General features: G+C 34.2%; 1 protein-coding gene across 2 annotated transcripts; it reads right to left on the bottom strand.

The window, feature by feature from the left end:
- Nucleotides 1-3,768: 3,768 nt before the first annotated feature.
- LOC149546422 (serine carboxypeptidase-like 31) lies at nucleotides 3,769-8,321 on the bottom strand. 2 transcript variants are annotated; one of them, XM_089791194.1, is made up of 10 exons: nucleotides 7,882-8,321; nucleotides 7,685-7,792; nucleotides 7,467-7,562; nucleotides 7,149-7,241; nucleotides 6,973-7,061; nucleotides 6,598-6,885; nucleotides 6,191-6,324; nucleotides 5,965-6,060; nucleotides 5,644-5,749; nucleotides 3,769-4,012 (listed from the first exon to the last, which is right to left on the bottom strand). In XM_089791194.1, the coding sequence occupies exons 1-10, from the start codon at nucleotides 8,201-8,203 to the stop codon at nucleotides 3,998-4,000; spliced, it is 1,347 nt and encodes a 448-aa protein (XP_089647320.1). In that variant the 5' UTR covers nucleotides 8,204-8,321; the 3' UTR covers nucleotides 3,769-3,997. The 2 variants fall into 2 exon arrangements, with proteins under 2 accessions (XP_089647320.1, XP_089647319.1); XM_089791193.1 differs by having other exon boundaries at nucleotides 3,769-4,675; nucleotides 7,882-8,320.
- Nucleotides 8,322-14,917: the final 6,596 nt, after the last annotated feature.

The raw sequence follows: 14,917 nt of genomic DNA, 5'->3' as shown, positions 1-14,917 counted from the left end.
TCCTAGAATTGGTTAGGGAGAATTCACAAAACCACCAACCATTTAACCACTTATCCAATATTAAATTTCCTAGTCATATAACCACGCCAACCTACTCATTCTAGAGAGGAAAAAGGAAAGGAAATACACAACCATAGTGGAACACAATATAGGTCAAAATCATAGATGGACAAAGTCACACCCAATCCTCCAAGGATAAAATCTACTCTGAAGGAGGAAATCGATAGAGAAGCGCATGGTCATAAGACCCATGATCACAAATCAAAGCATTTTAAGAGTTGGGCCATGCATAATGCACTAAGAAATAATGACCTCCACTCTACAAACCACCAAGAGGCATCAGAATCCACTAGGAGATACTAAGAGAAAAAACCTTCATATGCAAGCTCCATTTGAATCCACATAAGTAAGCTCATAATTTTTTGATACAAAACCTAACAGGGTTGAAACCTCTAAAAGGGTCTAGTCCTCTATCAAGGACATATATACTATACATATGAAACATACTCCTAATAGTTTCAAAACCTTTCATAAGGTACTTTTGATAAGTGGATCATTTTGTGGATATTATCCCACCTAGGGTTTTCCATTTGCTAGGTTTTGCATAGTTAATGAAATATTGTGTTATGAGTTTACATTTGAGATGCTTATTGTTGCAATTAAATTTACTAATTACTTATGCATATTTAAGTTTAATTTCTAACATCATATTTGGGTAAAACATGTCGGAATACTAATTTGTCTAATTGATTCAATCATCTACAAGTTTGAGCTACTTCCTTCTCTACGATCCATTTATTTTTTCATTTTTTATTATTTGAAGAAGGCTCTTGACAAAAATAGTCATGGCCAATCTACATTATATAATCTAGATATTGTTTAGGGGAGAAATAACACCAATGACAAACAATGCAAACTAGACTAGGCAAGTTAAATACATTCACCCTAAGAAATTCAATAGAAGAGATAGAGCGGCTTCCAATCATAACTCTCAATAAGCCCTAAATTTGATTAACAAGATCCCAAATAGGAGAAGGGATGCTAATACAAAATCTAGAAACTTGTCAAGGAAGTATGCTAGCAAGTTCTCTTACATGCAATGTAAACAATAGATATGATAAGTATAAATCTGAAATACATGCAAATAGGCCAATATAGATCTAAAAGTAAATGTATGCTAAAAGGGAAAATAAGAGATGATGTACTTAACTAGAATGTCTAGTGCAAGATGTAATGTGGTTCAACAATACATAGATCTGAACTACTTCTAAAATTTTTACTATAGACCTCAAAATAAAATGATCAAAGGAACCTAATGTAGAAATCTCCTAGAAATCTAAGATTGAAGGACTAGGTCAAATAGGAAGGACATCCTACAACCAAGTTGACATAGTCCATGACTCTGAACTTCACGACTATAGAAAGCTTGTGAACTACAAGTTCCAAATTTGTAATCCTTTTTGCTCCCAACACCAAATCTATAACAATTTTATATTTGTGGGTGGTTATAAAGGGGTTTTCCTTACTCAAACACCTTCTTTGGTAATTTCCCCCACCATGAATAGTTGTTAGAAAAAATGTCATGTGAGTATGTGTATGCATGTATATGTGTAATCCTAGACTTGTAGATGTAGAATGCAAAGACGCTAATAATCTACTTAGTGAGTGAAATCCTAGCATGAAAGTATCTATGTATGCATGTAAATGTATGGAGGTACAAAGAAGTAGATGTTAAGTATGATGTAGAAATCATAACAAGCCCTTTAGGCTAAAGTACTCTAACCATCTTCAAGATCCCTTTGCAACTCCATGTTTTTATAAATTTACATTTAAATGCTTGATTGAAGAATAATAGTCTCCTTTCCAATGATGAATAAAAAGCTTGCCTTTGTTTCCACCTTGCAATTTTTTAAAGTCATATTGAGTTGTCAATGCTTGCTTGCTCCTTTCTCTCCAAGTCTTTCTTGTCATGTTCTCTTGTGAAAATGAGGGATTGGATCCCTTTACATACAAAATGATTGTGAAATTACACCATCAGGGCCAACAACACAAGCGCTATTTTAACAGGAGTGTTAAACAACTCCATGTCCTAAATAAATGGAAGCAACATGACTAGATTAGCCTAGGTCCACCTAGTCTGGACTAGATCGACCTAGGTCCACCTAGTCTAGACCAGATCAACCTAGGTTGACCTAATCCAGAAGCTTGACCTTCAGGGTCTCCCTATCCAATGTTCAAGCTAATAGAGGTTAGGGAAGAAATGTGTGTCTTGGAATATCATCTAAAGATCCAATCTAGGGTTTTAAATTCCTAGAAAGGGAGAAAACTTAAAATTAGGTCTTGATTAAGTGATTGTGTGAAGAATGAAGGGAAATCAAGGAGGATTGAATAGGTCCTACCTCAGTTTTGCCTATGAGAAAGAAGGGAGAAGATGTCAATTGTGTGCTAAACATGGAAATATGAAATGAAAACACATGAAAGAGGAGCTAAAAGGTTTTATATCCAAGTTCATCAAATTTAAGATGGTACAGATACATGGTATTTTTTTTCTCTTAACCCTTAATTTTATCATTTACCAACAATCACAACATCTCCATAAAGGCATGTTAAATAAATCCTTTGGTTATTAGCATATAATGCAATTGTAACAATAATTTCCCCATTTCAGTCTCTAAGGGTAAATACTTTAAAGGGCTAAGGATCTAAAATCGTAATAATATCATGGAGTATTTACTCTTTTTTAAAGGTAAACCTAATAAAATGATTGGATTTATATAATTTGTAAGTTGTCCCCTTTTCTAATTTATTGATATCACACTTGTAGGAATAGTTGATTGTCTTACATAATGGGTGTAAATGAGTTATATTACAATCAACATTAATCAAATTATATTTCTTTCATTGAGAAGTCATAATATTCTATATTATGATTTTATCATCTCAATGCATTGTATTTTATTTTATTCATAATTTTCTATATTAAATGTATCTAGTTAATTTTTTCTAAGGAGTTTCATCACATCATGCTCTATGAGTACTGAATAACACCTAAATCTATTATATATGGAGTGCCTACTTTTTTATAATAAAAATGAAGTTAGGAGTGATAATCATTTTGTATATCCTTAAATTGTCAAGAGTATCTTTCTTATCTTTGCATGATTCTACTAATCTCAACTCTTTATTCTATTTTATAAAGAAGAATCCACTTTTTCTTGTAGATAATCTAGGAATCTCATTGGATAAGATATGAATGCAAGGAAGGAAAGTTATAGTGGGGAATCAAGAATCTTCACATTGTCATACAAAAGAATGTCATTTAGTAGCATATTGACGTTTTCTAGAGATCTAATTATAACTATATCCATTCTTTGTGAGAGATCTCCAAGATTTGAATAATTTCTTGGATAATACGATTTTCATCAAAATTTTAGTAGATTCTAGTTATAATTTTTTTTAATTCACTTTCTTTTTGAGTCATGACATGTTTAAATAATTAAATAAATAAATAAAGCTCAATATGAGTGGATTTCCCATTAAAATTACATGACAATAAACCATCAGATTTTGTAGGTGTCAAAGTAGATTAAATTGTTGTCAACTTTTAATTTATTGCTAAACCCAATTTAAAATTCAAAAAATATATAGATTAAAATAAAAATCGAATTATATAAAGAAACTAAAACATGAAAATTTAAGAATTAAAATTTTTGTCATTGAAGTTAAAAGCCTAAAAATTATCAATTAAAAAAAATATCATCCAACATATAGAGACCAACACATAAAATTTTAATAAACTATTGACGAGGGAACGCTAGAGTACATATATCATCTTCTGAAACCAAAACTTAAAAACATCTTCTCCAAGAAAGAGATCCAAACTGAATCCCCAACAAGAAGCCTGGAGTGCATGCCATATCTTAACACCAAAACTGAAAGACATCTCCAAGTGGAAACAGATCCGAACAGAATCACCGACATATGTCTCTTTCTAATATCAGGTCCACCATTCCTGGTTATACCAAAGACAAAATGGTATGGTCACCATTATGCATATCACATCTTGCTGGGCATGGAAGATTTTGGAAGAGCCAAGAAAACCCACTTACCTTGTACATGTCATTCCTCACTATTTTTATTACTTTATGTTCTTGAAACTTGATTCACAGTCTTTTGATTAGATGGGTCGTACCACACAAAATCACATTAACCATGTCACATCTATTATTCGAATTCAACGTTCAAATTACCATTCGACGCAATGGATGGCAATGCTGCAAGTAGTAGTAGCACAATAGACCCACCAGCTTCCTATATTATAATCTACCCTTGACTGTTTCAATTTCCACAATTATTCTCCGATGGACCCGGCCTTGGAAATTATGTTACGGTTATATATTTACATTGAAATATTAAAGTTTTCCTCTTGTTATCTCCATTTCTACGTACTTTTAGGGTTTACACAACGTATCATTTCTGAGGGAATTTTTAGGAGAAATTAAGAGAATAGTTTGAATGGTAGTCATTATTGCCTTCGGTTTGGCAGAGATTTTCCTTTAAGAAATGACCTAAAAAAAGCCAAAGCATTGCTTGGTTTGAATAGTGGCACTGCATGTCCAGCGCCCCTAAACGTGGCAAACGTCAAGCCCTCGTATTCTTGTATCCACCCACCAACCTGTAATTGGAAACGCATAGTCTTCATTAATGACTATATCATCAACATTAATTTAGAAAGCTAAACTTGTGGACAAAGGTTATGTACAATTTATTCGGTAGTTGTTTGGATAATACTTTATGTCTATCATTATAACAAAACTAACAAATTTATTTCCGTTAAATTTTGTGTTGTTAGATGCAACTATCTTTCTAAGGGAATTCAATTTGGATTCATTGGTATTCTGTTTCCAGCTGTTATCTGTGCTGTCTTAAGTAATCAGTCATTACTTAGTTCAATACAAAAATATGTTCTATGTAAACTCAATATAGGTTAATTAAATATTATGTTTAGGGTTGTTACTTTTGATATTCAATTCTTCATTACTTTATTGAATTCAAAAGCTATTTTAGAGCAAACTAAGTACAGGTCCATTCATTATGCTGTTTATAATTGTTACCTCTATTATTATCTATAATCACTCAATACTATATTCAATAAAATAGTTTATTCAAACCAGGTTAAAAGTGAATATTTTCTGATATTTCACCAAATCTTTCATTACTTTATCCCTTGAAAATCGTTAACTAAATATGGATTCATTCAATATGCTGTTTAGATAGCTACTTATTGACATTGTAAACATGGATTCGTTTTACCATACGATTTTCAGATATTGTTTCTGATATCTTCCTTATTCCATCATTTCTTTATTACATAAAAGAACTTATTCGACTGGAATCAATATAGATTTACTTAGTATGGTGTAAACAATTGTTATTTCTGGTACTCGCCATACTTTGGTTAGTTTGGTAAGAAATAAATAAAAGATTTTTTATAAGTAACCCTTCATTCAATACTATTTAGAGCTGTTGTTCCTGATATTCTATACAATAATGTTTCCAAATGATTTCAACCGGTCTTTACATGTTTTCAGCGAAATTCAATTATATTTTTAATGGGACGTGGTAGATGAGTTAATTTCTCACCTGTTCCTGATGATACCATGGCCGCCAAGGACCTATTTTGGGAAGTTTCAGATCATTTATGCTGTATCTTGTTGATAGTACTGGCACCCGCCCATCCGTGTCCCCACTGTCAAATACATCACTTATATAATGTTATTTTTATCTATCAAATTATTCACTTGTTTAAAAAGACTTGTTTATATCTATATAATTTTACATGTCTTTTAATCTTTGTATAAAATAATATATCCTTCCAACATTTAAATAGAGTAAATTATTATATGACTTGGTACAAATGACTATGCAGAGAGTGAATGAGTGAGGTATATACAATATATATACCTGTAAACCCATATCCGGAGACCTGCCTCAATAAGCTTTAGATAGGCTGGCAATACAGATGATCGGCTGTCTGTCCACCCATTGAAGATATCCATGCTGTTTTTCAAAAGAATTCTATTTATATTCATAGATAATGAGCTCAACTAATGCTAAACAATAGAAAATGATTTTCTGATTTTAAGTTTAAGGTAAAAATGTCATTGCCAATGTTATCAAATAAACTTACTTGCATATACTCCAGTTTCTCTGCTGTAGGCCAGTAATGACATGAAGAGCTTTCTGGACATCATATCTGTTGTAATAAAGGTGGGCAGAGTCATCAAGACAAGGATCATATCCACCTGCCATCCTCCTCATCCTCTGTATAAGAAAATGAAAAATGTATAAGAAAATGAAACATGTGTGAACAAGGTTAGTAATGAACTTTACATATTCATTAATAAGTGGAAAAAAAAAATTCTTAGCTTGCATCATTTCAACTTCACTATGATTTTTGTCATTAAAATAATTATATCACACAATGCGACATAGTGATTTAAAACGATCATGCAAATTAAGTATTCTTTTTGTTGTATATAGCAGGTTAAAAACACCAAACCATTTGAACCACTGAATTGAGACATACAACTGTACCTTGTTAGTGGAATATTTTAACTGGTTCCCTCCGCGCTTGGCATCTTTTGTAGTGTTTCTGTGAATGCATTTAGGAGTATACAGACTATACATGTCTATCTCATTATATTGAGAAAAGACTTCATTTACTCCATTTGTACAGTTTTCATTGCTCCATGTATTGTCAGAATCAAAATCACAGTTTTCTGTAATGATTCTGTGGGTTTCATCAGAAACAACTGCATGGCTCCAAGCATAATCCATTTGACCTCGCCAGTCATTTCCATCATGTGTCTCTGGATTGCCCACCTGAATTAAGTACTGATAGATCAATCTTTCCATCCAGGTAAAAAAACTTTCCAATTTAAACAGAATGTATTATATACCACTGCTTACCATGAAACCCTTCAGATTTATATAAAAGTTTGTGGAGGATACTTTATTGCGATCATGTATGAGCTCAGCAAGCTCAGGCACATATTTTCCTGGTGAAACAAGAACAATTGCATATGTTATTTTACAACAGATTTTGATTTAGCTAGGGTACATAGAAAATAAGTTAGACCACAAACCTGCATAGCTTTCCCCTGCAATGTAGAACTCATGTGTTTTGTACTGTGGGTACATTCCGAACCAGTTTTGCAGGAACATATATGAATCCTCAGCTGGTGAATTCAGTTAGAGTGTACATCATTAAATACTAATATAAATTTTCAGAAAAAATCACGAAACAGATGTAAAGATGTCACAACCAATGAACCCACATAGAATTGGAATCTGGAATATAAGACTGTAGAAGCAAATATAATTCTGCTAGACAGCTAAGACAGTAGGGAAGAATTTCCAAAATAAACTATTCTAGAAATATGAAGTATACATGAGATTCTTACTGGTCATGTTATCTCCTAAGATCTTGTAGTCAGATGATTTGTTGGAGTAGGAAAACCCCACTCCCACAGGAGACTCCAAAAACAATAAATTTGCTTCTGATCATCAAACCATAGAATTGTGAGTTATCTTTCAGATTGGCCAGTGTTACATTTAGCACCCGGAGAAGTAGTAAAAGCTTTAAATTTGGAATTTATCCTGAAAAACTAAAAATATAAACCTTGGTTCCATGAGTATATGTTGGAAGAAAGTTCAGTGCCATTTTCATTGACAAGGAAAGGCCCAATCTCTTGTGTTGCCCCATAACCCACAGATGAACAACCTGGACCTGCAAAATCAGTATAATTGTTACATTGGTGAACTAAAACACATACAAATTAGGAGTATTTAATTACAAAATTACACAAAGTTTAGCACCTCCATTAAGCCAAAGCACCAAAGGCCTTTCCTCTTTGAGAGTAACAGCTTCAAAGAACCAATAAAAGAGAGCTCTGCCATTTTCTTCATTCACAGTCACATAACCCGAGTAGTGATCAAATACTGCTTTAGGCTGCCCTGGCAATTCGGTCACCAAATTTTGACCAACCTCGTAAATCTTCCTACTTTTCCATGCCTTTCCAATTTCTATAGACTGTGCAACAGTAATCAAACTAAAGACATAAAAACCCCACAAGAACATGTAATTAGCCATTGTTTTTCGACGGGTTGACTGCCCTTTTGTTCTTTGAAAGCCTGCCATTTCCCACAATCACAATGGCGTTTATATAGCCAAAAAGTCCGACATAATCATGGTTGTTAAACCGTACCCGTGTGATAGATTTTAGACTGGGTCAAGAGAAATTGTTAGTTCTAGAAACTTCTCTCAGGCAAACATCATGCTAGTGGAATTAAAATTAAAACATCTCACCTCATTTTAAGGGACGTATGCAAGCAAACAAACGTGAGAAAACAACAAAAGTGGGTGTAATTTAAGGTGAAAAAGGTCGTTTATTTCTAGAACTTATAGAAAAAGTTGAAACAAAAACTTATTTAGATGGAACCAATGAGAAACCACACAGTTTAAATATCATTAAAAAGTTCAAAATAAAACCTATTCTCTAACCAAGTATACTCCGAATAGAACTCAAATATAGATGTATTACTAGAAAAGTTATATTGTTCTAGAATTTGGCCTAACTGACCCTAATATGGGAAAAGCACTCTAAAATTAGGCCAAAGTTTTCTAGTTGAGAGGGCCCATTGGACTGATTGAATGCAGGACCAGCCAAAAGTATTTTTGTAGTGGGGAAGGCATGGTGGTGGAGATGCTAGTTGGTTGGGCAGGCTTGTTATTACTCTGCGCATGCGTATTAATGCAGACCAATCTGTTACAATCAACGTGAAGGCCACAGAATCTCCATTGTCTTGTTGTTTTCTGACTAGATTCCAACTCACACAGTTGAGTGAACAAGTTTCCACACATGATAATTGCAATCCAAACACAATATTCTATAATGGGTACCTTAAATTCAGCTTTAAATATGATTGTATTCTTAGTTTATGCATTTGGGTTTTCACACAAACAGAGCATTTACTGATAATATCTTCATAATAATTTCTTCATAATAATTACAAAGAGATTTATGGGTACCTTTTAAAACAGATTGTAATCTAGCTTATGTTTGTGGGCATCACACAATCAATGCCTTCATTGAAAATATGTTCACAATAATTACATGATATTTTTTTCGAAAGATTGTGTTCTAGTTTATCTATGTGGATATCATACAAACAAACGCTTGTTTGTGAATATCTTCTTAATAATCATGAAGAGAGATTTATTATGGGTGTCTGAAAATGAGGTTTAGAAAAATATTGTGGTGTACTTCATGTTTGTCGATATGCACAAAAACAAAGCCTTCATTGGTACCATGTTTTCATAATAGTTACAGAGAGATCTAAAGACTGGGTTTTAGCCACAGTGGCAAGCAAACTATCGGTGCTTTGGAAACCACGAACGCGTCCATCTTGTATTTGGTGGTAGTGCGCCACAAAAAGGTTTAATAAGAAAAGGAAAATCAGAAATAGATTGCAATCATCGCAATAATTGGATGTTATCTGTGATTGGCTGATCAATACAACCCAATTGCACAATCTGCAAATGAAATCCCACCAGCTTTTAATTATGCTCTTCAAGTTGTAGGCATATGTGTGGAAAGGCTGATGTCAATAAGGCTGTCGCTGAAAAGAATATGGTATATTAAATCTATACAGCAGGTACTATTCTGATAGTTATTTGGGGCAGGTTCTGTCACTGTCATTAATGTTCTAAGCTTTTGAACTAGCCAGTTGAGAGATTTATTCTGATAATGGTTTGCATATCCTCAATCTCTAGCTGCCCTTTTAGCTTTCTTTGAAACAGCTTGACATTCTGTTGTTCTCATTTTCTTAGCCAATGATAAGTTGTATTAGAACATAGTAATGCTACCATAAACACTGTCATTTAAATTGCTTCACAGATTGCTTACTTACTGAGGAACACAAAGATCAGCAAACAATGTACGAAAATGACATTTTATTTTCAGATAAGGAAAAATAAAAATATTCAAAATAAAAGAGGTATATTTAGTAGTGGCTCCCAAATGTTTATCTAATTATTTAAACACATGGCAGGTGTGATATGTATAAAAACAATATTAATTTTCATAGATGGACTACCTTCCAGAGTTTTGAATATTTGTAGTCCAATTATTATTGCCCATGCTATGATCTATTGTGTTATATTATTTCATTAATTGATATTTCGTCTAGTTTATTGGATTGAGATAATATATATAAGTAGGATGTTTAAAAGGATTTAAAAACTTACTACTATTATAAAAAGACTTGTTTTAAAGAGTATATATTAAGAAAAAGTTAAGTCAATTTTGACCAACACCATGCACTACAAAAGGATTAAACTTACCAATTATGGAACATTTGATATGATTGATATGAAATGTATATATGCATTCCTTAGTTATCTTGACCACATCTGAAATATTCAATTTACTAATCAAAGTGAAGAAGAGCAAAAATAGCTTACAAGTGTGTTTATGAATGAACCATTGTAATTGACTTCTATAGAATATCTATGTCTCTTGTAAATCTATTGGTTAAAAGTTTGTCCTCCTATTAGGTTTTATAACCTGACTCTTTGATACCCAATGTTTAGAGAGAACAGAATGTTTACCAACAAATGGGTCAGTGTATGTATTCTATCAGTGCCCTCTAAATTATTAGATACAACTCCCTATGATTTGCAATGGTTTGCAATGATATCCAATGAATATCTTTTTATGAGATCAGAAGTTTTGACATTAGAACCTCTTAACCTAAGAGCAGTAAAGGATAACCAAATTGTTTGTAGGAACAAACAATTTAGGCAAGACAAATTTGAATAACCTATCACACCCAATGGAATGACTGCAGTAGATTATCTTGAAATTTCTAACCCTTACTTCTATTCTAAATGCAGATTAACTATCTAAGTGCAGAAGAAGAATGAAGAGATATGCACATGAGGGAAAATGGAATTGCTTTCACTATCAGCCTTGAATAAAATGGAATCCAAAAAATCACTAATAGATTCATACACATTTATCTTTCATTTCCCAATGAAACTATCTAACATATTATGAAATTAACAAGAGAAGAAACAAAACCATCTATGAGGAAAGTATATGGAATCACCTTCACTGCAATTATCAAAATGAAATGGAATCCATATGATCATCATAGAGTCACATATGATTGTCTTTCCACTCTTAGTGCATGGGCAACAAAACATGACAAGCAACTAGGGTAAATGGAATTACAAGCCAATTCATCATCAAGTTTGTCGACCTTTGTTTTATCAAATAAGGTTACATTTATAGTTTTACTATTATCCATCAATTCAGTAGGGCAATAATAATAAAATAGAAAAGAGAATAGAATATGAAATTATCTAATGATATGAACATGTGGCATCTGTTAGTGTAGTTTTTTATTTTTCCTATTTTGATAGGTTTTTCCTACACTTTTAATAATCTCGCTTAGGTTAATAAAGCATGTCTTATTAGGTGAATGGTTGTGAGGTGTCACCTTCCTACATGTGAGCATCCATTAGCTATCTTGGGAAGATACTTTGCTATCTTTAGTCTGATAGATGGTTGCTCCTCATTGGTTGGTGTTGCCACCTCCTCTCTCTTCCTTGCCTATATAAGCATGCTACCTGGCTTGTATTTGGATCTCTTGTTTTTGCATCCTCTTAATGCTATTTTGCTTCAAGCATTTGCATTACTCTCTTGGAGACTAACTCTATGATGCTATTTTGATTTTGTATCATTTGCATTCATAGTTTAGATATTTACTCTTTGCACTAGTTTTCTGAGTTATTAATCTTTTCAGATTCTAACATGGTATCAGAGCTTTTCTATGTGCAAGAGCAGATTTTAGTTTTCTTATTTGAGAGATTCGGGGGGGGCAAATAAACTTTATTCTAGTTTTTTGAAAAACGAAGTATGCTCTTCTCTTGCATCCTTGGATGATCTTGAGAATCAGAAAAGTTTTGACAAAAACAGTTTTTCTCTGGGGCTTCAATCTCAAATCTGACAACCAACTTGCATATTTGGAGTTTTCAATCAGTTTTGCAGGTTCCAGCATGCCATTGATGGACTTAAGAAGCTGATCCAGCATTTTCATGTCATATTTTGGTTGCTGGGGTCATTTTCTGATTTTTGGAGCCGTTTTTTACTGTTAAAAGCGTCTGATTTACACTACAGCAACATCTTCTGTTCATCAGCAAGAAAAACACTTTCTGGGTTTTGTTCGCAGCCCCGAAAAACCATCTGGGTATCTTTTAGATTTTGCATGCAAGTTGTATATTTTTCAGAATCGAGCATGCAAAGCTACAGCCATACCCCTCTCCGTTGGCAGCCGCAGATTTGAATGCAGTTTTCAAATGTCTCGTTCTTGCTCATACGGACTTCGATTTTGATGATTCTTGTTATGAACTTGGCTAATTTTTTGTGCTCTATCCACTAGTGGAGTTATTTTTTGATTTTCATGCATGAATTCTTCAGAAATTGCAAATTCTCAGCCGTGACTGTGCACAGTTCTCATTTTGGAAACTTCGGAGGATCATAACTTTCTCATACGACCTCGTATCGAGGCGATTCTTTTTTTGAAAGTGCATGATTTTTTGAGTAGATCACAGTGGTGTTGTTTTTTTCTTTGATTATTGTGCCCAAGTTTCACTTTTAGCATATGCTCTTCATGAGGGTTTGTAATGCATTGAAATCAAGACCACTAAGTATCTCTTTCTAGTGGTAGTTGTAAATGCACTAAAATAAAGTGCCAAATCATAATTCTTTGGGGGGGGGGGGGGGGGGGGGGTTCTTTGATTGAGTAAAAAGGGGGGGACATTGTCGTGGCTGGGTTCTCTTCTTTTTAGCATTTCTTCTCTGCATTTCTTCATCATGGATCAAACAAATATGCCCATCCTAACTCCATACAATTACTTTGAGTGGAAATCACGCATGACAATTCAGTTAAGGAAAGCTGGATTAAATAGGATAACTATGGGACTTGAAACTGAACCTGCTAAAGATGAAGATAAGCCTGAATGGTTTAACAAATGTGATGAGGCATTTGGAACATTGTGTTTGTCTGTTTCTCCTGACTTGCTCTTTCACATTGAGTCTTTGGATACACCAAATGAAGTATGGACAAAGCTAGAAACACTATTTGGCACACAAGATTCAATGAGGGGTCATATGTTGGAAAATGAATTAATAAGTTTGAGTCCAGGCAATTTCAACACAATCCAAGATTTCTTCACCAAATTGAAATCACTAAGGCTGCAGTTAAAACAATGTGGAATTGAAAAGAAAGATGAACAACTGATTCTTAGTATTCTCTCTAAGCTAAGTTCAGAATATTCTGTGTTTGTCTCTACCTTCTATGCTACTAAGGGTGCACTTGGTACTCAATTCACCATGCCATCTTTAGATGATTTTGCTATCAATCTCACTCGAGAATAGGACAAGCTAATCCAGATGGGCATTCTTAAGTCCTCTAAGTCACATGCCTTGGCTGCCAACCAAGGCACAAAAGAACAGCAAGGACAAAGTAGTAAGGACAAGAAACAAAATAATAGCGAGGAGAAGAAGGATCAGATGCCAGTTTCTTCAAAAGCAACTATTGATACACCATCTTCCAAGGGCGATAAACCTAAGAAAGAAAAGGTCAAATGTGCTTATTGTAAAAGACCTGGTCATGATGAACATAAATGTTTGCAGAAACAACTTGATCACTTGACATACATTCTTGAGAAGAATAATATCAGTGTTCTTGAGTCTATCAAACAAAGTTCTAATGAAGGGTCTAACAAAGAAAAAGAAAACAGCAAGGGGAAAGGAAAGGGCAAGGCCCTTTTTGCTTCAGTTGCTTCGTTTTGGGCTTTACCTTCTGTTGTTTTAGCCTTATGTTTTTTCTGATCATTGTTGATATTCACTGTAAGCATCTTTATGCAACGCACTGAGATAAAGTGCCACTCTTGCGATTCAGGATCCTTTTCATCATTGTGATTCATTGTACTCGCACTATTATATAAAGTGCCATGGGGGGGGATAGTTGTTTGCCGCTTATAGGCTCTCTTTCTCTAATTCCTCATGCAGTGTCGATGACACATGCCTTTATTTGTGTTTGTACCTCACTCTCTGATGAGTTTGGCTCCTGTGTTGTAAGAGATTTTTTGGCCCATCTTTTCAGCTGCCTGTCACCTCACCTACCTTAAGGGGAGGTTATATTGTTGTTCTATGCTTCTTTGGTTGATGGTCCGTGCCTTCTATTTCCATGGAGGTTCCTTTGGTTGATGGTTCGTGCCTTCTATTTCCATCGAGGTTCCTTTGGTTGATGGTTCGTGCCTTCTATTTCCATGGAGGTTCCTTTGGTTGATGGTTCGTGCCTTCTATTTCCATGGGGGTTCTACAGATCAGCATTTTGATAGAGTCTTGCGGTTCTTCATGCTTCAGCGATGCTGCTTCTTCATGATCACTCCTTGTTCCTATTTTAGGGGACAATTTCCCTAGCGGGAGACTTCTTCAGTTCTTCACTAGGTTCTTACCTCTTTTTGGGGGAGGGTTTTTCCCTTGTGGTTTTCTCTCTTTCCTCGCTTTCAGAGGTTGCATCTTCTTGCATTGTACTTGGGTACCTAACATGGCCTCGTTGTCGGGACCCATTTCTACATCCACCTAAGCTTCGCTTATGGGGGGGTGTTAGTGTAGTTTTTTATTTTTTCCTATTTTGCTAGGCTTTTCTTCCACTTTTAATAATCTCGCTTAGGTTAATAAAGCATGTCTTATTAGGTGAATGGTTGTGAGGTGTCACCTTCCTACATGTGAGCATCCATTAGCTATCTTGGGAAGATACTTTGCTATCTTTAGTCTGA

The sequence above is a fragment of the Cupressus sempervirens genome, chromosome 7 (assembly GCF_028749045.1).
Source record: "Cupressus sempervirens isolate cs-2001-9-10 chromosome 7, ASM2874904v1, whole genome shotgun sequence".
NCBI classification, from domain to species: domain Eukaryota; kingdom Viridiplantae; phylum Streptophyta; class Pinopsida; order Cupressales; family Cupressaceae; genus Cupressus; species Cupressus sempervirens.
Note: the sequence above shows the minus strand (reverse complement) of the source record. Positions and strands in the feature narration are given on the sequence as shown.

What these genes read in the sequence shown, in the direction of transcription:
- LOC149546422 (XM_089791193.1), bottom strand. Translation starts at nt 8,203, where the DNA reads ATGGCAGGCTTTCAAAGAACAAAAGGGCAGTCAACCCGTCGAAAAACA. An exon ending in TAAATCTGAAGGGTTTCATG is followed by an intron (nt 6,886 to 6,972) that starts GTAAGCAGTGGT and finishes TACTTAATTCAG; the next exon opens with GTGGGCAATCCAGAGACACA. An exon ending in AGAAACTGGAGTATATGCAA is followed by an intron (nt 6,061 to 6,190) that starts GTAAGTTTATTT and finishes TTTGAAAAACAG; the next exon opens with CATGGATATCTTCAATGGGT.